At 45.8% G+C, this 25,837-nt stretch overlaps 1 protein-coding gene across 1 annotated transcript in view; it reads right to left on the bottom strand.

Moving 5' to 3' along the window:
• The window catches only part of USH2A (usherin), an 837,868-nt gene that overhangs the window by 78,322 nt on the left and 733,709 nt on the right, over nucleotides 1–25,837 (bottom strand). The window contains exons 63-64 of the mRNA XM_021064292.2: nucleotides 9,323–9,550; nucleotides 1,998–3,514 (exon numbers count right to left, since the gene is read on the bottom strand). Coding sequence (XP_020919951.2) covers nucleotides 1,998–3,514; nucleotides 9,323–9,550 — 1,745 coding nt within the window. The remainder of the gene's footprint in view (nucleotides 1–1,997; nucleotides 3,515–9,322; nucleotides 9,551–25,837) is intronic.

Below are 25,837 nucleotides of genomic sequence, written 5' to 3' on the forward strand. Positions count from 1 at the left end.
TGTGTGGAAGTTCCCAGGCCAGGGATCGAACACACACCATAGCAGTGACGAATGCTGCCGTGGGGACAATGTGGGATCCTTAACCCAGTACGTCACCAGGGAACTCTTTATTCTGGTCTTATTTTTGTCTGTGTGATTTGATATTTTTATTGTTTATACTCCATGTAAAGTTACTCTAAAATATTGGCTATATTCCCTGTGCTGTACATTACATCCATATATCATTTATTTTATACCTAGTAGTTTATACCTCTTAATCCTTTTCACCTGTCTTGCCCTTCCCCCTACCCTGCTTCTTACTGGTAACACTAGTTTGTTCTCTGCATCTGTCGATTTCTGTTTGGTTAGATACATTTGTTACATTTTTTAAGATTCCACATATGTGAATATACATACAGTATTCGTCTTTCTCTGACTTATCTCACTAAGCCTAACACCCTCCAGATCTATCCATGGTGTTGCCAATGGCGAAATTTTCATTCTTATTTATAGGTGAGTAATAGTCCATCGACAGTCGAAGTCGTTAATGTCACTTACATCTTTAATGAGAATGGACGGTGAAGGGACATCTCTCATTCCTTAAATCTCATGGCTAGGTTTCTCAAAATTGGACTTTCTTTTTTTTCAGCCTAGGAAAAGTACCCGTCTCACATCTGGAAACCCTTTTCTTCCCTCCCTGGGAACTTTTTAAAATAAGGGTTTCAAAGGGGAGCAAGTTGATAGCATCTTTAAAGCTTGCAGGTATCAGTCAGGCAAAGAGCAAGCCAGGATAAAATAGATACCTTCTGCAGCTCACATGGGCCTTTTTAATGTCCTGTCTAGAAAGATAAAAGCCAACTCACACAGCAGTGGCTTAGCAATGGAAGATACCTGCGGAAGTTTTAATTACTGTTTAATATTTAATGTGACCCTAAATAATTGTCATGAGGAGATGCATAAGACTGAGAATGTTTCATTTCAACAGCACTATATATCAGAGATAATTATAGGACAGATCTAATCTACACATCAGTAGATTACAATAATAGCAGAATTTTACCAATGCTGGTCGGAAATCAAAACCCTCTCAGCCTTTAATTTTATTTAAGTGGTTCTGTTCATTTTCCTAAAATTGAAGCAGAAAACGTCTTTTATTACTCATCTCTCTGGGGATATAAGTTACTTTAAAATGTGACGGGGAAAAATGCCAAGCAATTCCTTAAGCTCTGGGAAGAGGGCTGGTGGTCAGGTTCCTTTGTGTGGAAAACGACACGTCCCGGCCGCTCTGAGCCCCGAGGGGACCACCGAGAAAAGGCAGCTGGTGAAGTGGCACCATCCTGAGAAACCATGAGGTCAGAGCTGGGGGGGACCCTCAGGGGGAAAGAGTCAGAGGAGACTCATTGTTCCAGGGAGAAATGTCGGATTCAATAGGAAGGGCTCTCCCCAGAGCAAATTTTGGACCAGTCCAACTCTGGCTAGGAATAGCTCTCATTGATTGGCATTTTTCTCATTCTTTAAAATTACACCTTCTATTCCTCACTACCAAGGTCAGACAACCCCACTGGGGTTCTCCGAACCGTCCAGGGGCTGGATGTTTCCCTGGGGAACCAGACTTAGGGAAGGGGAACCAGACTTAGGGAAGGGGCCCCATCTCTGTAGTCCACTGGGATAGTTAAATGGATGGGGTAGAGTTCCCGCTGTGGAGCAACAGGATTTGAGGTGTCTCTGCACTGCTGGGATGCAGGTTCAATCCCCGGCCAGGCACAGAGGGTTAAGGATCTAGGTTGCCACAGCTGCAGCATAGGTTACAGCTGTGGCTCAGATCTGATCCCTGGCCTGGGAACTCCACATACTGCGGTGGCCAAGGAAAGAAAAAGCAAAACAATAGATGGGTGGGGGTTGGGGATATGTCTAATCTTGACGTCAGAGTCTTCATTGGAGCCCACCGGGAGCTCACACAACAGGAGGCGCAGTGGCTGGTCCTCCGCAAACCCAGAGGCAGCTACCTACCTACCTACCTGTGAAAGGGCTTCAGCTGGTTTACCACGAGCGACTGAGAGCCAAAAGAATCGTGAGTGGTGTTTATGGGTATGGTTTTTGTTTCTCTTTCAAACAGCTCTCGGATGAAGACGGTATAGTTGACAATGGGCCCGTTTGCCCTTACGGGAGGGTCCCAGGTCACAAAGATCTCCCGAGGCCCCCTGGCCTGCAATTTTGGAGGTTCCATCCCTGAGGGCGCCGAGGGGCTGGTCCGATCCCTGACCAGCGGACTCACAGCACCCCCTTGGCTGTTGCTGGCCGTCACCGTGTAGCCGTACTCCACACCCGGGGTGAGCGTGAAGTCGTGGTAGCGCGTTTCCAGGCCGGTGTACACAATGGTCCCATCCCTCCTGAGTTCATAACTTCTGATCCGGCCGTTTGGGCTTCGTGGAGGCTTCCAGGTGATTTCTATTGATTCGGAGCCCGTGACTTGCACCTTGGGAGGGTCCATGTTCTGGGGCGGAGCCTCCATCGTCCAGGCAGAGCGGGCGGTGCTGGCCGTGCAGCCCCCGCTGGTACAGGCCACCAGGGAGAAGTGATACTGGGTGTGAGGCTGCAGGTGGGACATCAGCAGTGACAGGCTCTGGCCGGCCAGGTACTCCTTACCATTCACCCTGAGTAAATACCGAGTGATCTGCCCATTTGGAATTGATGGCGGTGACCAAGATACATTTATCTGAGTGGCGCTGATGGGCCAAAGAGCCGGAGGGCTGACCCCTGCAGGGGCAGCCTCGGGGGTGGTGGTGCTGGTGGGTCGGCTGGTGGCGCAGCCCCCGCCGGTGCAGGCGGTGACCGCGTACCTGTACGTGGAGAAAGGAAGCAGCTCCTCATCGGTGTAATTCAAAGTCACAGCATCAAAGCTGAAAGGATAGAGCACGCCGTTCCTTTGAAGCCTGTAGGACTGGATTACGCCGTTCGTCCGTTTTGGTGGAAGCCAGGAAATCAGCAGTTTGGGGGGATGTGCAGATGCCTGGGTGACCTCAGGGGGAGAGAGACCTTCTGGAGAGGCTTGCTTTGTCCTTACCACATTCCAAGAGCTACAGGTGTGGCCTGCGGAATTCCAAGAGCAGATCTGATACTCACACGGCATCCATGGCTGCAGACCTGTGTCGTTATACAGAAACGTATTCCTCTCGGTATTACACTCTGTGAAAACAATGTTCTCATCGGCTTGGACTGTCTGATTCCCCCAAGCTTGTCCCTTGAAGCATCTGCGAATCACTTCATAGCGAATTATCTTTCCGTTTGGGCTAACAGGCTCCGACCAGCTCAGCTCAACGCTGGTGGACCCCACAGACTGGACGGTGGGAGCCAGCTGAGCTTGGGGGGCGGCTTCCTCCGTCCACAGGGGCTGGGGCGCCGAGTGGGCACAGCCTGCCCTGGTGCAGGCCTCCAGGGTCAGCGTGTAGAGGGTGAAAGGGTCCAGGCGTCGGAAGAGAAATTGACGCTGCCGGCCAGTGTACTCCAGGACGCCGTGACTGAAGACGTGGTATGTCTGCAGGAAGATGAGACACAAAGCCTAAGATGCCTTTTGTGTTAACGTCTCCTTGTTCCTTTTGGACCTCTTCTGCCTCTTATTTCTCATGGTGATGACCTTACTGAGCCAAAGGATGCTGATACTAATTTTGGGAAAGGGATCTTAGCTTTTTTAAAGGAGTTGTTTTATTACAGTTGATGTACAACGTTCTGTCAATTTCTGCTGTACAGCAAAGTGACCCAGTCATACACACACACACACACACACACACACACACACACACACACATTCTTTTTCTCACATTATCCTCCATCCTGTTCCATCGCTAGTGACTGGATGGAGTTCCCAGTGCGCTACAGCAGGATCTCATTGCTCACCCACTCCAAATGCAATAGTTTGCATCTGCGAACCCCAAACTCCCACTTCATTCTACTCCCGCCCCCTTGGAATGGATGGTCACTGGGGACCTGCTGTGTGGCACAGGGAACTCACTGTTCTGTGAGAACCTACGTGGGGAAAAAAAAATCTGAAGAATGGATGTGTGTACACGTATAATGCAATCACTTTGTTGTACAGCAGAAATTATCACCACAATGTATATCAACTATACTGCAATAAAAATTTGGAGTTCCCGGAGTTCCTGTCGTGGCGCAGTGGTTAACGAATCCGACTAGGAACCATGAGGTTGCAGGTTTCGATCCCTGGCCTTGCTCAGTGGGTTGACAATCCGGCGTTGCCGTGAGCTGTGGTGTAGGTTGCAGACGCGGCTCGGATCCCGCGTTGCTGTGGCTCTGGCGTAGGCCGGTGGCTCCAGCTCCGATTGGACCCCTAGCCTGGAAACCTCCATATGCCGTGGGAGTGGCCCAAGAAATAGCAACAACAACAACAACAACAAAGACAAAAGACAAAAAAAAAAAAAAAAAAAATTATTTCTAGGAGTTCCCGTCGTGGCGCAGTGGTTAACGAATCCGACTAGGAACCATGAGGTTGCGGGTTCGATCCCTGGCCTTGCTCAGTGGGTTAACGATCCGGCGTTGCCGTGAGCTGTGGTGTAGGTTGCAGACGCGGCTTGGATCCCGCGTTGCTGTGGCTCTGGCGTAGGCCGGTGGCTACAGCTCCGATTCAACCCCTAGCCTGGGAACCTCCATATGCCGTGGGAGTGGCCCAAGAAATAGCAAAAAGACAAAAAAAAAAAAAAAAATTTGGACTTCCCGTCATGGCTCAGTGGTTAACGAATCTGATGAGGAACCATGAGGTTTCAGGTTCGATCCCTGGCCTTGCTCAGTTGTTGTGAGCTGTGGTGTAGGTTGCAGATGCAGCTTGGGTCCCGCGTTGCTGTGGCTCTGGTGTAGGCCGGCGGCTATAGCTCCAATTCGACCCCTAGCCTGGGAACCTCCATATGCCGAAGGAGCAGCTCAAGAAATGGCAAAAAGACAAAAAGTAAATAAATATATAAATAGATAAAAATGAAAAACTTTATACCAGGGTACCAGTGCAGAAAGTGCCTGTGCATAGGCGCACGTGCGTGTCCACATGCACATACATAAGTTACCCCTGTGAACACAGAAACATAGCTACGAAGAGACGAGCAGAAGGTGGGAAAACCATCCTGTCTTCTTTTGTCAGCTATTGAAGAATGGAGGACCCCTTGGCAGCCCCGTATTCTTCTGCTCTGGGGAAGACCATTCAAAAGCTCCTGATACAGATACAGAGCCAGTTTCCAACCCATGCGATTCCATTTCTTTGGGGAAGATGGGAAGTAACTTAACTTGAATGTCGATTTCTTTTCCTTTTAAAAAAAGTTGTATTGAAGTCTAGTGGATTTGCAAGCTTGCGGTCATTTCTGCTGTACAACCGTGATTCAGTTATGTATGGACACACATCCCGCGGATGTGTTTGAGTGACGGTTTCCTACTCTCAAACCTGAGATAGGGTACATCCTGAACATGGTACCGATCCTTGGATGGTGTTTCTTAAGACGAGATGGACACACGTCCGACTTTCTTAGGAGGCAGATCTTCCCCGGTTGTTGTGGAGAAGCTTGGCTCAGACTGGATTCTTGATGCACTTTGATGTTATTTATGATTAAATAGCCTAGACGTGGACATCTCTTTACGTTGGGCTATCGCGATTTTTTTGTTGGGGTTCCAGGGCAAGATCATACCCCTGAGGGAAGGGAAAGAGGGCATTTTTCCGAAGAGAGTTTAGATTCTATAATCAATTTGAAATCCTCTGTGACTCTCGGACCCCCATCCCCCAACCGCCCATACTCACTGGCAAATCTCCACCTCGTGTTCAATTCAGCTCTCCCTCTGGACCTTAGCTTCTAACTGGCTTTGGAGAAAAACACTCAAACATCCTGACCGGTCTCCCTTTCCATTTCTCACCGTTCACTTTTATTTATTTATTTATTTATTTATTTATTTATTTATTTATTTATTTTTTGCTTTGTTTTTTATTTATTTTATTTTTTAATTTTTATTATTTTTTATTTTCCCACTGTACAGCAAGGGGGTCAGGTTATCCTTACATGTATACATTGCAGTTACAGTTTTTTCCCCCACCCTTTCTTCTGTTGCAACATGAGTATCTAGACAAAGTTCTCAATGCTATTCAGCAGGATCTCCTTGTAAATCTATTCTAGGTTGTGTCTGATAAGCCCAAGCTCCCGATCCCTCCCACTCCCTCCCCCTCCCATCAGGCAACCACAAGTCTCTTTTAAATAGATGGTTCCCAATGTGTAAGTCTCGTCTCTTGCCCTACATGTTTGCTCTCTCATTTTCCAAAGTGAGTGTTTTATGTCTTCTCCTTTCCCCGCTAATGGCCAGCACCCCTTCCCTCCCTCACAGATGGCTGTCGGCATAACCACCTGTTTGAGTGGGGAAAGTAGAGGCAGGCAGGAAGGAACGGTCCCCTGTTAATAGTATGGCCGCCATATGCACGTGCATCTGGATGGCCGCCATGTTCCCGCCTTCCTTTGGCCGTGAATGAAGTCCCTCTGCCCCACTAAAGGCCGCCCGAGCTCTGGGTCCCATCCCTCCCCCTTCCATCCGATGCCACTCTTGCAATGATTCTCATCAGCTCTTGCATCACCAGTTCATCTCCCTCTTCTGGGTTAGTTCCATTAGTGTTTAAATGCACGCTCGTATCTTTCGTTGGTTTTTGAGTAAAACTTGATACCACATTTCCATGGCTCCTGCCCATCTCTCTGCTTGTCTTTCCATCTACACTTCTTTGAAGCGTAGCTGTCCTATTCCCCCAAACCATCCCACCTCAGTTTCCCATTTCACCACCTGATCTTCTTGTCAAGGTCCCCATGACCTCCTGGTTGCTACATCTAGGCTCACTCACGTCTCTGCCCTCATTTTCTTGCTTCCTCGACAGCATCTGGTATATTTCCTCTTCCTTTTGGGGACAACCTTCTCATCTACCTTTCCTTTCATTGCACTTGCCCGCTGGCTCCTCTTCCTCCTTTTCACCTCCGAATTTTTGTATTCCCTGGGGGCTTGACCCCAGGTTCTCTTCATCTCTAGTTATATTCTCTCCATAGCTGATCTCCTCCAGGCCATGGGTTGGAATAAGACCCCATGCTAATGAATTCCAAATACATGTATCTTCAGGAAGAACGCTCTCGAACGTTGTAGCCTTGTGCCTCCAACTGCCTCCTCACCCCCTCAGACCTGTACATCTTCCAGCCTTACCTTCCCAGTCAATGACTCAAGGCCCCCAATCCAGGAGTCATTCTGAAGTACTGTGTTCCTTCATGTATCACATCCAGTCCTTTAACAGATCTTGTCATCGCTACCTTCTGAATACATCTCCAGTCCCTGCCCGTGTTTCTCCCACTCCAATTCAGGCCACAGCCAACGCTCCCCTGATGCTGGAACAGATTCCAAACTCCACTGGTCTCCTTAGAGCCCATTTTCTCCCTAGGAGCCCAAGTGATTTTGAAAGACATCAATTTGATTATGCCATTCCCTTTGCCTAAACCCTTCAGTAATTTTTCATTGCGTTCAGAATAAATTCCAAGCTCCTTATCACAGCCCACAAGGTGGGCACAGTCTCTGCCCACCCACACCTCGAATCTCTTCTAATGTCGTCTTCCTCCCCTTGCCCCTGCCCTCAACGCCTCAACCACACTGGCCAGGGATACACCACCTTCATCCCTGGCTTTAGGCCTTGCATTTACTGTTCACGTTGTCTGGAACATTCTGCTCTCCTATCTTCACACGGCGGACTCTGTCTTGTCATTCAGGGCTCAGCTCAAATGTCAACTCAATTCAAATGATCATCCATTCGAAAACAGCCTGAGCAGGCATCATTACAGTATTCTGCTTAATTTTCTTTGCAGCATTCATCACTCTCTGAAATTCTCTGGTTTATTTGTGCCCTAGTTTTTCGTTTGCCTCTCTGTACCTCTACTGTACAGTTATTTACACACACACACACACACACACACACACTCATGAGGTCTGGGACAGCAGGGACTTTGCCTGTCTTATTCACTCCTGAATAATTGCCTGGTACTTAGTAGAAACGCAATAAATATTTGGTCAAATGAAAATGAAAGGAGAAGGAGTAGAAATTTCTATTGTTGGTCATGCCAGGAAGCGGCAGACGCTGAGACAGAAAACAAACACTCCCAAAGCGAGGGGCTTTGATGGGTGTGAGAAGAGAAACTTATTTCGCAATGGGGACCTTAGGGCTGTGACTTGGGTTCAAAGGCTCAGGCCTCCTGACCCAGAGTGGGTCAGGAGGCTGGAGGAACACAGCACGCTTCTGCTCCCCGTAGCAGGTGGGAGGTAGGAGGACAGGCTTGGTACAAGGTGGGGAGGCCGCCTACGGGGGGGGGCGGGCACAAGGATGGGCGTGTACCTGTGAGCTCTGGTTATAGGCCTAAGTCTGTGGATAATTTCCTGCCAGCGTCTTCCTCATAGGGTTTTCAGGGAAGTCACAGCCTGGTTAACTGTTCTATGTGGAATCAGTGGGGGTGCTTTTGCCACCTTGAGAGGGGGCTGGGAAAAGCGAGGCGGAGTGTCTAAAGCAGCATCAGGGGACCTCAGCCCACAGAGGGCAGTTGAGGAGGGCCTGTGTGGTGGTCCAGGGCCAGAGGGGACTGGAGGCAGAGGCAGTGGTAGGAGAGCTGAGCTGCTGTCACCCTTGGGAAGAGCATCAGAAGGGGGGGAGGCTGGCTCTCGCGTGGGGGGTGGCTCAAAGCATCAAAATGGGGGCTGATGAGGGAGATGCAACCTCATTTGTGCTCACAGACAGTGAGGCCTGGGTTCCATGTGTGACCCTGATGAGACAGTGCCTCTTGGCTACGTGGGGACATAGGGGATCAGCAGACCTGTGGGGCTTCCTGTTTCCTGCCAATTAAGCTCTGTTCAAAGCACAAATGAGGCAAAGCTTAAGCAAAGGGCTGGGTGGGATAATTCAGGAGGCAGTCAGAACACAGCCACGGAGTTCAGTTCTGGTGGGACGTCCTGGCTTCGGATCCCGATTCGATCATTGCAGTGTTTCTTAGCCTCGGACAGAGATCTAGACTTTATGCGCCCGTGAGGCTTAGTGGTACCTACCGGTAGGGGTTGATGGGAGGATTAAATGAGATAATCCGTGGAGAGCACTTGGCCAGCCCTGAGTTCACAGGAAGCATAACACACGTGGGTTCGTTTCCTCTGATCTGTGATTAAGTGCCTGGCGGAGCCATCAGGAAGAGTTACCCAGACTGTGAAGGCAGCTTTCCCACAGTGGCCTGATGGCATGTCAGGGCTCATCCATTTACCCGGAGAAGACCAAGCGTGACTGCATCTTGAGGGTAGACATTACCTGAATCACACCATTGGTTCGCACGGGCTCTGACCACTGCAGTAGCAACGCCCGGCCGTTCTCTTTCTGCTCCACGGTGAAGTTGCTCAGTCCACTTGGAGACGATTCTGGGGTCTGAACCAGAGTCCAGGGGCTTGCAACTTCTCCCGCTTGGTTTTTGGCCACAACACCGATGCGATAAGCGGTGAAGGGTTCTAACCCGAACAGGTGGGCTTGATGGGTTGCTCCCTGGAAGAAAAGGAACAGGTTAGCATCCTTTTGGAGAGTGCGACCAAGAGCCAACAGCTGGAAGGTTGTTCTCTGACCAAGGCACCTCGCTCACGACGGCACAGATATCACAGCAGAGTTTTGAATTATTAAGAAAACAATATGGTTTTTTCTTGTTCTTCACACGCTAAATATATTACCTAATGTTGTGTGATTTCACACACACACACACACGGCCTGGATCATCTAGGATCCTTGCCTTTCCAGAGCTTGCAACCCAAGGGATGTGATATATAACAACAACAATAAAAACATCGACGATGTTTTAGCCCAGTGCAGCATTTATCGCACGATGGAAATCAGCGATACCAAGCTGCGTGCCAGAGGATGGATCATCTTAAGGCTTCGGAAATGTAACCCCAACAACCCTAATTCTCTCTCATTAAATCCCAACCTCATTTGTTTAGACATAAGACCCTCCCCGTCTGCCCAGACCCTCCCTCTGGCTCAGTCTCTCGATGTGTGTTCACATTTTGCACAGGCAATAAAACGAATACAAGCCAACTGAACTAAAAATGCACCAACAGCCCGAGTGCAGTCTACTCTTAATGTAAATGTGAAAACATTCTCATTTGTTAAAAACACCATGACTAAAACTCTGACATTTACTCAAAGTAATTGTTAGCTAGGCTTTGCGTGTTTGGTCTTCGTTAATGTATGAGAAAAAAAATTTACAAAAAGAGAGAGAGCACAATTTGTGTTTTTCTGCTTGGAGAGCAGCATTTTAACATATTTTGCATAATTAAACTGGAACGAAGAGTCCTAATGTTTTGAGAGAGCCCGGGTGCTCTTTCCACATCTGGGCTGGATGGAAATGTCTGTTTACTGATAGGAATTATGTCTGCAAGTGGTCCAGCAATGTGTGTGTCGGTAAACACACACACACAGACTTTTGTGTTGCCTACCACACCCACTGGATGTGAATAACCACGCGGAGGTTTTCACTGGTCTAATAGGATATTTATGCTTAACGGTGTGTGAGATCAGCTTTGGTTTATCTGACCCTTCAATGTGACAGGCAGTCTTCGAGTGTCCTCTTTTCCTGGTGGGCACAGGAGGCCGACTGGGAGATGAAGGAGAGGAAGTGATTTCTGACAGCAGGTACCCGAAAGCATCCGACAAAATTATGTGTATGGGAGATGGGAGCTCCCTGGTGGCTCGGAGGGTTGGGGATCTGGCCTTGTCATTACTGTGGTTCGGGTTGCTGCTGTGGCGCAGGTTTGATTCCTGGCCCTGGATTTGCCACTGTGGGCACTGCCAAAAAAAAAAAAAATTATGTGTATGGAAATTCTCCTTAATTTGGAGGTGTCCAAATATCATTTTGAATAAAATCTAAAACCGGGTGGCAGAATCAAACCAACCATCTTCCATAAAAAAAAATGCTGAGACAGAACTAAAACATGCCATAGACAAAATTTTTGACACCGCTTCCTCACATTCTCCGTTGTAAGATTTATAAGGATATGCGTAAGTTAATGTTGCTTCCAATGTGTTGAACACGAGCAGAGGAAATATAATTTCCTTTACTTCTCAAAAGTTGTAAAGTCAATTTTCCTGTTTCAATAAGTCCCATTATGATATTACACGCTAACCTCTTGAAATCTTTTAATATTTAAACATTTGCTAAGCGACCAGACTCTGAAACAAATTTTACAGAAATACTAATTTCTCTTTTTTAAAATATTAAAAGTTGGGTCATAAATATTTAAAACTTATTTCTCCACAACACGGGATTGGTCTTTTAGATAAATAGAGCACAGAACCGGAATGATCATCATGAATATTGAAGCCGAAGATGCTACAAGTTCCGATTACAAACATTCTTTTCTGATAAATGATTCCTTTTCGGTGGAAATAGGGCAAACACGGGCAAGATTAATAATGCAAAAAAAGAACAAGTCTTTGTTCCAAATAGTTGGTAATAGATGCCAAAAAAGCCTCCGCTCCAAAGCAAAGAGTAATCACCTCGAGCCGATTATGACAAAGGTGGACTGTTGGGGGACATTTAGCGTCAGCTTTCGTCGGAAGAAACATGAAAAGCATGTGGGCTATAAAGCAAAAACATATGTATATTGTCAATAGCAGCACCTGCTCAATTACAGTTGATTTCAGGGCTGCGGATGCTGCTCAGCCTCTAGATGGCAATCCTATCAAACGCTTTCGGGGACCCGCGTGCTCAGGGACGAACACCGACGCCGTGCCTGCAGTCAGCGTGGGCCAGGCACCCATTTCAAAACTAACAACCCTGATTTCATTATGGATTCCTTGACGGAACGTTTATAGCCAGATCCTCGAAAGCAGAAGTGTTCAAAATGCTCTGGCCTCAACACCTCCCCCGTCTGCGGTGGACACAGGACCTTCGGGTCTCAAGCTGAAGTGCCTGCGTGCCCGGCGTGATTAGAAACTACGTTTGTACAAAAGGTGATGAAGACAGTTGTTTGGCTTAATTTCACCTACCATCTTCTTGAAACAAAAAAATAGAAAGAGTCACATCATAAATGTAAAAGAAATGTGAAGGAGAATTACATATACACTTATATATCATAAATGTGAAGAATTACATATAAATCTATATATCACAAATTAATACGGAAGACAAGTTCCCATATTGTGTTAATTTGTTATTTCTGAAGACACACACACACACACACACACGCACTTTAAATATATCTCACTGAAAGCCATACTTCTTGTCAATATTTAGCAAAGTCCGCATGAAAAAAATAAAGGAAATTTCAGAATGGCAGGACAATCCCTAGCCATTTATTCTTTGACATTTTAGGAAATAATTTATGTTACTCTCTCCAAACGGATTTCCAACCCGAGTTCGCTATTTTAGAATCCAACTGTAAAATCTGGGCGCAGTCTGCTCTGTGGACTGGGTTGGGTCTTGTTTCTTTATTCGGTTCCTTGGTTATATTTGTTGAATTCAGATTCTTTGCTTGAGCCTGGCTGCTGTTACAGGTTCTAGCTGCCATTCTTTTCTTTGAGGAGGTCGCATTCTGTCCTGCTGGGGAAGGTTATCCTTTAAAACCATTTTCCTTCCTTCCTTCCTTCCTTCCTTCCTTCTTTCCTTCCTTCCTTCCTCTGCTTCTGCTTTCTTCCTTCCCTTCTTAAGAGATTATCTTAATTCAGTGCTCTCACTTTTTCCCTCTTCATTGTCATTATTTTGCTGTGCTTTTCCTCTTCCGTCTTACGGATTCTTTCGAGAGAGAGTTTTGTTGCTATCCCCCGACCTCTGGGCTACCAACTTGTCCTTGGCTTCCCTTTTGTTGTTGTTCATTCCATGTCCACATCCACATACTATTCACATGCTAGTCCTGTTTTTGGTTTTCGTTTTTTTTTTTTTTTTTTTTAATTCTGAAAGTAGATGAACACTTCTTTTATGTGGCAGGTGTAAACAATGACTCAGAGAAGGAAAATAAGAATAATCTGTTCTCTGCCACCTAATATTTCCAATGAGACATCAGCTCTTGGCTTTTAAACTGATGTGCACCAGAGTCAGCGTCTGGATTCAAATCAGCGAGTCCTTTTAAGAGACGTAAAGACAAGCTTCTCTGGGACATGCTGCCGGCTGAGGTTCTGCTGGCAGTCTGAGCTCTCCGCTCTGCTCCTCGGGGCACACAAAACTACTCGGAGTCTTCAGCAGTCTGACAATCTTACGCCATCTCCTCTGATTATTTCTGACGACTTGAAGTGCCCCAAAGGTGGCCGTGGGGTCAATAGGTTTATGTAGGTTGAAAATGATCAAAAATTACCATTGATCTGTGGCTGTCAATAAAAGGCTGTGTGGGGAGACTCCCTGCACAAATGTTTAAACTGCACAAAGCAGCCTAACTTAGTCATCTTTGAGTCTATTGATCTGATGATCCAGCAGTTTCCAGAGCTTTCTTTCTGGTCTTTAAGGTGCACGTGCACGGAACCCACTTCCCTTGCCCGTTAGGACTCTTTTTACCCGGAACCAAAACAGCGAGGTCTAGGCACTGTGCGCTCATCAGAAGAGGCTGACGTGTGCTTATTATATTTTGGGAAAGGTTCAACTTCCTGGTCCTCATCAACTTCAATCCCAGCCAGCGCGCTTTCTTCTGCTGTCACCCCTTCTGTTGGGCTCTCATGCAAAAATGAGTGACTTCTGGCTTCTAAATCCTAGCCCTATGGCAGATTTCCTTTGCCCCCTGCGTTCCCAGGAATGCCTCAGTCTCAGAGAATATGTCACATTGGAAGCTTGCTTTTTTTTTTTTGCACAGAGAGCTTCGCAGAAATCTCGACTTTATTAACTTCTGCCTTCTTTAGTTGAACCACTTGGATGCTGCTTCAGTTTTATCAGAAGTTATAGTTTACCTTGTCATCATGAAAAAATAAAGAAATAGTTATGAACAAGCTTCTGGCTTAGATGACCACTGAAAACTGAGAAATAGGAAAAGTTCTCATTTAGCATTGCCTGGCATTCATAGCTTTGGGAAGAGTATATCCAGTCCATTAGATGACTTTTATATATTTTACTGCATAAAAAAATCAACAGAGGAGTTCCCGTTGTGGTGCAGTGGTTAACGAATCCGACTAGGAACCATGGCGTTGCGGGTTTGGTCCCTGGCCTTGCTCAGTGGGTTAAGGATCCGGCGTTGCTGTGGCTGTGGTGTAGGCTGGTGGCTACAGCTCCGATTTGACCCCTAGCCTGGGAACCTCCATATATCACGGGAAGTGGCCCTAGAAAAGGCAAAAAGACAAAAAAAAAAATCAACAGAAAGTATTTTTCTAGATTTCTGAAAACCAGGTGATTTGAGGCATTGTAGGTCTATATTCCTTTCCATTCATAAAATTGATTTTTGAAATCTCCAAAAGTGATTAACATATTTATATCTAGTACTTATTTTGGAAAAATCAAGTCAGTCTTGATACAGAAATGATCTCTTGGAGTGCCCACCACTGCTCAGCAGTAACAACCTGACTAGTATCCATGGGGATGCGGGTTCAATCCCTGGCCTCACTCAGTGGGTTAAGGATCTGGCGTTGCAGTGAGCTGTGGTGTAGGTTGTAGATGCGGCTCAGACGCTGCATGGCTACGGCTATGGTGTAGGCCAGAAACTACAGCTCTGATTTGACCCCTAGCCTGGGAACTTCCATATACTGCACTCGTGGTCCTAAAAAGACAACAACAACAAAAAGAAAGAAATCATCTCTTTCTTACTCATTCTCAAGTGACAGCCTTGAATGCTTATCATGGTTACCTAAGCATAGACTTCCAAGCCTGTACAATACTGACACAGAAAATTTCTACTGACTTTCCAGGTGCCGCCTCTGCCTACAGATATCCTAGCTGATGGGACAAGGAAGACTTTTTTTTTTTTTCTTTTCCAAGACTGTGGAAGTTCCTGGACCAGGGATTGAACCCATGCCAAACAGCGACCCAAGCCACTACAGTGACAATACTGGTCCCTTAACACACTGCATCACAAGAGAACTCCAAAGAAGACATTTTTTGACCGCACATACATACCTGCAGAGTGGATCCAGAATCAAAGACTGACTCACAATACAAGAAAGGTAGAAGGAAAATACCCTTTAGGTTCATGGTCTATTGTTTCACGTGTGTGACAAGCGTGTCTACAACAGGTGGCATTGCAAAGTGGTATGGCAGAGCTGAGAAAACGGTCAGTGGAAACATGTAGTGTTGTTGATCAGTAGCTCCCTTTAATTCTTTTTTTTTTTTTCTGTCTTTTTAGGGAGGCACCTGCAGCATATGGAGGTTCCCAGGCTAGGGACTTAATTGGAGCTACAGCTGAGGCCCACACCACAGCCACAGCAATGTGGGATCCAAGCCGTGTCTGTGACCTATACCTCAGCTGACGGCAACACTGGATCCTTAACCCAGTGAACGAGGTTGGGGATTGAACTGGCGTCCTCATGGATACTAGTTGGTTCGTTACTGCTGTGCCACCATGGGGATTTCTAATTCTTTAGACACTTTTGAGCATCTGGCACATATGGGATTCTGTAAAGTTGCTGTGGGAGCTACAAGGTGGGCAGTCCAGGCTTCTGATGTTCAGGAGCTAATAATATAACAGAGCAGATCAAGAGTGTATACAGAGGCACACAATCCAGAGCATGGTACGTGCTGTACCTGAGTGCCAGGGAGGTACTGAGGGATCCTTCTAATTGGGAAGGGAGGAGGCGGGGCGCTAAGGAAGACTTAGTTGGGATGTGGCATCTGAAATAGGTCAGGAAAGACACAGAGTTTGAGTAGATGACAATGGGTGAGGGATTGGAAGAAACAAAAGAAAGGAAACAGCACAAGATACATTTGGCAAAGGGGTGAGTTGCAAGCAGCTGAAGGCGAGTGGGTGCAGAGCAACAGTGGGGACTCAGGCAGAGAAGAGATGGGGGGTAGATCAGAGGGGCTGTGAACGTTCCCAGAGAGTCTCTGGATGACATTTGTCAGGAAAAACAATGAGCAACATAAGGCAAAATTTTAAGACCTAATTACGTGTAGAGAATTCTCCCATGCAATTTGAAGGAACAATGGAAGAACTTGAAAATTTTGCTCTGTCATCGTGTAGGTCATGGATAATGACTGATAAAATAAGACATCTGTCAAGAATGGATTCATTCACTTAATTATTATTCAACCAGTAAGTATAGATTGCCCAAGGTAAAAGGCCATAGGAGAGAATTTTTCTTAGGCATGAGATTTTGCAGTGCATCAGTGGACCTAGAGATTATTGTACTAAGTGAAGTAAGCCAGACAGAGAAAGACAAATAGCGCGTGAGAACACTTATATGTAGAATCTAAAAATAATAACAATACAAATGAACTCATATACAAAACAGAAACAGACCCACAGACACAGGAAAGAAACTTATGGTGCCAAGGGGAAAGGAACGGGAGGGATTAACAGATACGCACGACTCTGTGTAAAACCGATAATGACTGAGAACCTACTGCAGCGCACAGGGAACTTTACTTAATAGTCTGTAATAACTTATAAGGAAGGAGAATCTGAAAAAGAATACACAAACACACCCAACAGAATCGCTTTGCTGTACACCTGAAACTAACACAATACTGTAAATCAACAAGTAAAAAAAGAGGAAAAACAGATATGCTGTAAGTTGTAAATTTACAGTTGGGACATGAAAATGCTTATCATCCCAGAGACTGCACATGTGTGACTCTGGCAGGTACACAAAGAGGTGGAAGCCACTATTCCTCAACTGTATGCAGTGATGCCACATGGGCACCCTGTTCAGCTCATCATCTTAAGAGACAAAATTTCTGCTCTTATAAATTAAAGTAGGATAACCATTAAAAAAGGAAGAAGATTTTGGAGTTGCCGTTGTGACTCAGTGGAAATGAACCCAACACATATCCATGAGGAAGCAGGTTTGCTCCCTGGCCTCGCTCGGTGGGTCAAGGAGCCGGCATTGCCATGAGCTGTGGTGTAGGTCATAGATGCGGCTTGGATCCCAAGTTGCTGTGCCTGTGGTGTAGGTCAGCAGCTATAGTTCCGATTTAACCCCTAGCTTGGGAACCTCCATATGCTGCACCTGCAACCCTAAAAAGGAAAAAAAAAATATCGTTTGCTCTATTTCAAAATTTGAAACTTCTTTACACACAGTGTTTGTCTTTTGATCACAGTCATGGTGGGGATTATAACAACTGGACTGATAGAGGCCAATTATACTGCCCTCTGCCCTGATCCATTATCAGGGTCACGTGTCCCTGGTGTGCGTTTTTTGGGGACAGTAGGAACGTGTTTGTGGGGAACCATCCACACCCTTATACCTTGTACATATCAAACAGCAGCTGGAAAACTTTCAGGATGCTGTTGATGACAGCAAAATAGAATAAAGCTAATTCAAAAGTACAAACAAGTGGTAAAGCATTCCCGGCTCTGGGTTCTAACTAATGTCAGAGGGATTAATTGGAAAGATTTCAAGACGGTATAAATGCATATCCCCCATTAAGTAATTGTGATATGTGTTATTAGGTGATTGATTAGTCAGAAGGCATTTGTGGGAACAACTGCAAATTTCAAACTTAAAACATTCAGCTTCAAGGGAGTTCCCTGGTGGTCTAGTGGCTATGATTCAAGCTTTCACCATTGTGGCCAGGGTTCAATCCCTTGACTGGGACTGAGATCCCACATCAAGCTGCTGCATGCCATGGCCAAACCAAACCAAACCAAACCAAACATTAGCTTAGAGTATTCATGCGTTAGTGCTGTGTCTTTACTCCCACAAATATCTAATTCAGGGGGAAGAATGATATACAAAAAAGGGGGTGGTATTTCTTTATCTCTCATTGAAGTACATCATTCATTTCATGATGGGGGGGGTCAATGCAAGAAGAAGATTCAATTCACAGAAGTTTTCTTTATAGACAAATAGGCTCTATCAATTTAATCCATACAGCAAAAGCTAGGGTTCTTACAAAATGAACGATGATGCCTCAGCTGCATAAAACACTGGGGGAAGAAAGAATGGTTTTGAAATGGCTCATTTTTCAAAGGAGAAGAGGAAAAAAAATTAAATTTGTGATAATTAAATTTTAAAGTGGCAAATCAGTCACACTAAATATTAAAAAGCAGTTCTTCTGATCTATCAAAATTAAAAATGTGCATACTCTGTGACCCAGCCATTCCACTCTGGCAATCTATTTTATGGCAATACTAGTAAAACTACTAAACTACATTTAACAGAATTTCATTCATTCCAGCCAGTCTTATATTTATTCAGTCCTTGATTAAACACATATCTATCAAAGGCTTCCTGTGTACTAGGCAGCCTTCTAAGCTCTGAGAACACAGCAGAAAACAACGGAGATCAGTATATACCCTTCTGAGTCTTACACTTATAACAAGGAAAAATGGGCAATACACAAGCCAAATGGAGAGGGGGAGAGAGAGAGGGAGAGGGAATTAGAACTTGTGGCAGATTTTGAAGAAAATAAATAGAGAGATGAACTGGTGTTTGGGTTTAGGTGATGGAAAAGGGCGTGTCTTGGTTTAAGAAGAGAGGGAACGCACTATGGAAAACATATATAGAACTACCATATGACCCAGCAGTCCCATTCTTGGGCATATATCTGGACAAAACTTTCATTGAAAAAGATAACATGCACCCCAGTTCATTGCAGCACTATTCACAATAGCCAAGACATGGAAACAACCCAAATGTCCATTGACAGATGAATGGATTGAGAAGATGTGGTATATATACACAATGGAATACTACTCAGCCATCAAAAAGAACAAAATAATGCCATTTATAGCAACATGGATGGAACTAGAGACTCTCATACTAAGTAAAGTAAGTCAGAAAGAGAAAGACAAATACCGTATGATATCAATTGTATCTGGAATCAAATATATGGCACAAATGAACCTTTCCACAGAAAAGAAACTCATGAACTTGGAAAACAGCTTTGTGGTTGCCAAGGGGGAGGGGGAGGGGGAGGGAGTGGGATGGACTGGGAATCTGGGGTTAATAGATGCAAACTACTGCATTTGGAGTGGATAAGCAATGAGATCCTGCTTATAGCACATTTATATACATAAATATATATAAACGACTGGGTCACTTTGCTATACAGTAGAAATTGAAAGAACACTGTAAACCAACTATAATGGACAAAATAAAAATCATTAAAAAAATTTTTTTTTTTAAAAGAAGAGAGAGTACAGATCCTTGAGGAAGTTCCATGTAGGCAAGAATGCAAGAGAAACCATGTGATGAACCCAGGGAGATACTTTCAGAGAGAAGGATGAGCTTGGCTGCTGCTCAGAAGGAAGCTAATCTGAGTGCGGCCTCTAAGCTCCCATCAAAGGGATGGGGAGGAGTCAGATAGTGTACGTACATCTTTCAGGCCAAGGGAAGAGTTAGAGTCTGACACTAATTCCAATGAAAAAATTATTGAAGATCTTTAATCAAGGGAATGACAGAATTTGATTTACATTTTTAAAAGATTATGCTTCCTTAAAAAACTGAAAATAGAGTTACTCTATGGTCCAGCAATCCCACTACTGGGCATATATCCAGAAAAGATGAAAACTCTAATTTGAAAATCTACATGCACCCTCATGTTCACTGCAGCATTATTCATGATAGCCAAGACATGGAAACAAGCTGAATGTCCATTCACAAAGGAATGGATGAAGAAGATGTGGTACATATACACAATGGAATATTACTCAGCCATAAAAAGAATGAAATAATGCCATTTGCAGCCACATAGATGGACCTAGAGATTATACTGAGTGAAGTAAGTCAAAGAAAGACGAATATCATATGATATCACTTATATGTGGAATCTAAAAAAATGATACAAATGAACTTACTTACCAAACAGAAACAGACTCCCAGGCATAGACAACAAATTTATGGCTACCAAAGGGGCCACACCTGTGGCTTACGGAAGGTCCCAGGCTATGGGTCGAATCGGAGCTGCAGCTGCTGGCCTACACCACAGCCATAGAAATCCAGGATCCAAGCCATGTCTGCGACCTACATCACAGCTCACGCCAATGCTGGATCCCTAACCCACTGAGTGAGGCCAGGGATCGAACCCTCATCCTCATGGATACTAGTTGGGCTCATAGCCCACTGCACTACAATGGGAACTTGCTTACAAAGAGAAATTTATATTCTTCCAGTTCTGGAGGCTAGAACACCCAGATCAAAGTGCCATCAGGTTTCTGGTGAGGCCTCTCTTCCTGGCTGTGGACAGCTGCCATCTCACTGTGGCCTCCCGTGGCTTAGCTCTGTGTGCACATGGAGAGAGAGGGGGCTGTCTCTCTTGTCTCTATCAGATTAAGATCCCCCTTTTAAAAAATTAATTCAGTGTTTTACTTTAGGGAGCTATATTCAATCTCTTGAGGTAGAACATGATGAAAGATAGTATGAGAAAAAGAGTGTGTGATATCTAGGACCGGGTCATTTCATCTCAGTTACTGCCCTATATCCTTTATCTCCAAATACAGTCACATTGAGGGGTTAGAGGATCAATATATGACTTTTGGGGCAACACCATCAGTCTCTAACAGGGGCCAAGAGAAGGAATGGTTTTGCAGAAGTTTGGGGAGGGGTGACAGCGCTTGGAGTGGACTGATAAAGGTGGAGATGAAACTTACGTTGGTGGATTTATATTTCGGAAGTAGAACCAACAGAATTGTGATGGATTAAGCGTAGGAGAGGGAGAGAGAGGAATCGAGGAGGGCTCTTGGGTTTTTGCCTTGAGAGCAAGGGTGGATGCCGGTCCCATTTAATGAGATGTGGAAGCCGGAGAGACTGACAGCTTTGGGGAAGGAGGGAACCATTTTGGTCACATTGAGACGCCGCAGAGACAGTTGAATCAATGAGTCTCTAGTTCTGAGTAGAGATGGGTTAGAAAGGCAGCTTTGAGGAGTTCCTGTCATGGCTCAGTGGTTAACGAATCCGTCTAGGAACCATATGAGGTTGTGGGTTCAGTCCCTGGGCTCACTCAGTGGGTTAAGGATCTGGATCTGGTGTTGCCATGAGCTGTGTGTAGGTCGCAGACGCAGCTCGGATCTGTGGCTGTGGCTGTGGCTGGCGACTAAAGCTCTAATTAGACCCCTAGCTGGGAACCTCCACATGCCACCGGTGCAGCCCTAAAAAGGACAAAAAAGACGCAAAAAAAAAAAAAAAAAAAAAGAGAAGGGCACTGGACATCTCTCCCCAAATCCAGTCTCAAATCCAACAGCCTTTCAAGCTCTCCACTTGTATGTAACGTATCTCAGACGCAAGTCTCATGTGATCCTTGATTTTCCCTTCTGGGTAGTTTGTGTTGTGTAAAATCTGTTAAGGTGGAATTACGCATGCAAGAATCCCCTTTTGTGGCAGTCACACCCTTGGATGCCCACTGCCCCCAAGCCCAAGCGAGTTAATGCCCTTTGGTATAATCCACTTCCTCTTGGGGACAGGCAAGACCCGGGACTCCCTTCCACCCAATGGAAAACGGTGCAATTAGGGGATGCCACGCGCATGAATACAGGAGTCATCACCTCAGCCGAGTGAAAGTGAAATTCTCCTGCTGGTCGTGAGGAAGGCTTGCATCGGTTACAGCAGGGCCTGTGAAAGGGCCCTGGGGCAGGGAACAGGGAAGTGGCCTCTAAGATCCAAGAGCCAGCCGCCAGCAAGACGCTGGGCCCTGGTCCTACCAGCAGGAGCAAATGAATCCTGCCAACAATCTGAATGAACTTGGAAGGAAGGACTCCTTAGCCAAGCTTCCAGATGAGACACTAGCCTCGTGGATACCTTGATGGCAGCCTTATGAACACAGGACCCAACAAAGCCATGTCTCGATTTCTGACCCATGGGAAAGGTGCAATGACAAATATGTGTTATTTTAAGCCATTCGGTTTGTGGTAGTTGGTTTTGCAGCAGTAGGAAATGAATATACTTTCTCTGTATGGTTCTAAGCTAAAGGGGGCGAGAGATTTGGATGAAAGGAGAGCGGCGGCCATACTTCCTTGAAACTTGTGGAGATTAGATGTGGAGAAAAAGAGGCAAAGACAAAAAAAAGAAAAAAAGAGAAACTGAATTTGCACGAGAAAGAAAAGGGGGGCACAGGAGTGCAAGGGGGCTTCAGTTTGTCCCCCTTGTCTTCTGCTCCATAGCTGGCTCTGCCTTCCACCTTCTGCCTCTTTGGGCAAGAGTGGCCCCAGGTCTATGACTGCTTAGACTGGCCGGGTGGCAACTCCTCGACTTATCCTCTCACCCCTCTCTATGGACCTTCACTTTCCCAGCTCTTCCCACCACTGGGTGAGGTCTAGTTCTATAAAAAATCCCGCAAACCCACCGTGTTCAGCGTCCCCAGGTGAAATGTGTCTGGGGTACCCACCAAAGCCACCTCACCTGCCATCTTCGCCTTTTCTTCAGTTGATGACAACTCCAACCTTCCAGCTGTTTAAGCCTCAAACTTTGGATTCATCCTCCACCCCCACCCCCCACCTACATCTAATCATTAGGAAATCAGATTGGATTTATGTATTTATTTTTTTGTCTTTTGTCTATTTAGGGCCACACTCGTGGCATATGGAGGTTCCCCGGCTAAGGGTCGAATCGGAGCTGTAGCCACCGGCCTACACCACAGTCACAGCCACGCCAGATCTGAGCCGCGTCTGCGACCTACACCACAGCTCACGGCAACACCGGATCCTCAACCCACTGAGCAAGGCCAGGGATCGAACCTGCAACCTCATGGCTCCTAGTCGGATTTGTTTCCGCCACGACGGGACCTCCAAGACTGGATTTATTTGACGTCAAAGCACATCCAGAATCCTGGAGTTCTCACCACCTCTACTACTACCGTCCTGACCCAAGCCATTCTCTTCCACTTCCACCACGGGCTGCTCCACGGGCCTCCCTGCTGTGGACCTCAAACACCCACCATCCACGGAGCAGTCACGGTGACCTCCAGAAACACAAGTTAGATCATGGGGCGCCTCTGCTCAAAATGTTTTAACACTTCCTGGGTCATGCAGACTAAACACCGAATCTTCTTGCCCACCCTCTCACTTCCCATCCAATTGCACCTCCGACCTTTATCCATCACAGGCAAACGCACTGTACCGCCCCGGTCTTGTTCCTCTTCTTCAAACACCTCAAACAAGCTCCTGTCTTTATTTTTTTATTTTTATTTATTTATTTATTTTTGTCTTTTTGCCTTTTCTAGGGCTGCACCCGTAGCATGTGGAAGTTCCCAGGCTAGGAGTCGAATTGGAGCTGTAGCTGCCAAGCCTACACCACAGCCACAGCAATGCAGGATCCAAGCCATGTCTGCGACCTACACCACAACTCCCGGCAACACCAGATCCTTAACCCATTGAGCAAGGCCAGGGATCAAACCTGCAACCTCATGGTTCCTAGTTGGATTTGTTAACCACAGAGCCATGACGGGAACTCCAACAAGCTCCTGTCTTGAGGGCTCTGTACCACCTCTCTCTTCCGGCTGCATCACACTTCACCTCCCTGTCTGCAGGGTAACTTCACCTCCTCCTGCAGAAAACTGCAACCTGCCCCCCCTTCTCCTCCTTCCCATATGGAACCCCTTTACCTCGCTGTATTTTTCTTTTCTAATGCCCTCCTCTCCTCACTCATTTTCAACATACCATATAATCTATCTATTACGATTATATATTTGTTTGTTTGTTTTTTTTGGCTGTACTCACAGCATACGGAAGTTCCCAGGCCAGGGACTGAATCTACGCCACAGCGGCAACCTATGCCACAACCATGGCAACACCAGATCCTTAATCTGCTGTATCACAGCAGAAATTCCTTGTCTACCATTCTTTACTAGGATGTAAGTCCCCCTGGGGCAGGGACCTGTATCTGTTTCAGTCTCTGCTCCATCCCAAGTGTCTCTAATTGTGCCTAGTATAGCGTGAGCACTCCACAAACCGCTGGGCTCTCAGTGAATACAGAGAGAATTAGAAATGAAGGGATGGGGTGAAAAAGAGAGTGGAAGTGCGTCTAAGAAGATGCTGAGAAGAGAGGGAGAGTCTGGTGGACAGTGTGGGTGGAGGAGAGGGCGTAGGACCAAACTTAGGGAAAGAAACGGGATAAGGATGCGAAGCACAAGTATCAGCGGATGCGTCAGTAATGAAACTGAGAAAAAGAAAGAAAGAAACCAACCAAAACCGGTAAAGCAGAAGGAAAACCAGGAGCGTATGATGTCCTGGAAGCCAGAAGAAGAGGAAATAATCTAAAATGAGCTGTGGTCATCAGCGTCAATGATGCTGGAAAGTGAAACGATACGTCCACGGAGATCTTAGGATGCTGGTAGAGCCTTTGGCAAGTGGTCCCGATAGAGCCTTTTAGTGGGTCAGTAAGGACAGAACTCTGATTGGAGCAGGAGGAAGGGAGAACCACACACGTGAGAGTAGAAACAGGGAAAAGTAACGTCGGTCTGAGAAGACGGGCTGTGAAAGAGAACAGGGAAATTGGGTGCTGGCTGGAGAGGCCTGGAGGGTCGCGTTTAACACACAAGGGTGATGCTAGATCACGTCTGTATAGTGATGGGAATTCTCCAGTAACGAGGGGGAGATTAACATGCAGGAAAGGTATATATACTCTTTTTAAAATCAGGCCTTCATTCTCACTTTGCACATGGAAATCTGTTTAGCCAAAATTCTGTATATGGCAAACTGATATGGAGACGCTGGAGCCTCAGGCAATGAATATGGAGTGGGCTGCAGTCTCTGAAGCAAAGCGATGTTTATACCAAGAACTACCGCCTTTGTACACTCAGCTCTTAGCTCTTTTCAGAGATAAAATTTGGAACAAGAAAGTTTCATCAGAAAAGAAGTGATTGAGGAGTTCCCGCTGTGCTACAGTGGGTTAAGAATCTGACGGCAGCAACTTGGGTCACTGTGGAGGTGTGGGTTCAATTCCCAGCCCAGTGCAGTGGGTGAAGGATCCAAAGTTGCAGCTGTGGCTTGGATTCAGTTTCTGGCCCAGGAATGTCCATACACAGCAAGTGCAGCCATTAAAAAAAAATAATAATAATGAAGTGACTGATAAACTACAAGGCTTTTACTAAAGATTTTATTAAAAATCTGTTTTAGACTTTTCATTATATCATTACTTCAACACACAGTAACCTCCTTGTGAAGAGGATACAATGAAAACTTCTCTGCCCAGTGGTAACACAAGTTATCAGGTTACCATTTTCTTGTGTGTCCTTCTTAAGATAGGATTATTATTATTATTATTATTTTATTTATTTATTTTTAGGGCCACACCCGTGGCATATGGAGGTTCCCAGGCTAGGGGTCTAATCAGAGCTGTAGCTGCCAGCCTACACCACAGCTCATGGCAACTCTGGATCCCCAACCCACTGAGTGAGGCCAGGGCTCGAACCTGCAACCTCATGGTTCTTAGTCGGATTCGTTTCCACTGCACCACAACGGGAACTCCCAGATTACTATTTTTAAGCAAAGTTTTTTGCTTTTACTATTTCGGACCTGGTGTAAAAAAAGTCACTTTACATGCATTGTCTTACTTCATCTTCACATCAAAGTTACGGCAGTGGTGATACTATAGACGAGGAAATTGAGGTTAGCTGAGTAGCTTGCCCAGAGTCACAATGCTAGCAAGTGGCAAGATTAGGCTTTTATTCCTCTCCTGTGTTCAGTTCCAGTGTCCTCGTCAACTGCATCACTGGTCCTAATGTTTTGGTCTCAGGATCCCCACTTAAAAATAAGCGAAATTCCCCCAAAGTTCGTG

Source organism: Sus scrofa, chromosome 10, assembly GCF_054392235.1.
Source record: "Sus scrofa isolate SSC_HxYL_T2T_F1_AM1 chromosome 10, Sscrofa_HxYL_maternal_Yorkshire_Landrace_v2.0, whole genome shotgun sequence".
In the NCBI taxonomy this organism is placed as follows: Eukaryota; Metazoa; Chordata; class Mammalia; order Artiodactyla; family Suidae; genus Sus; species Sus scrofa.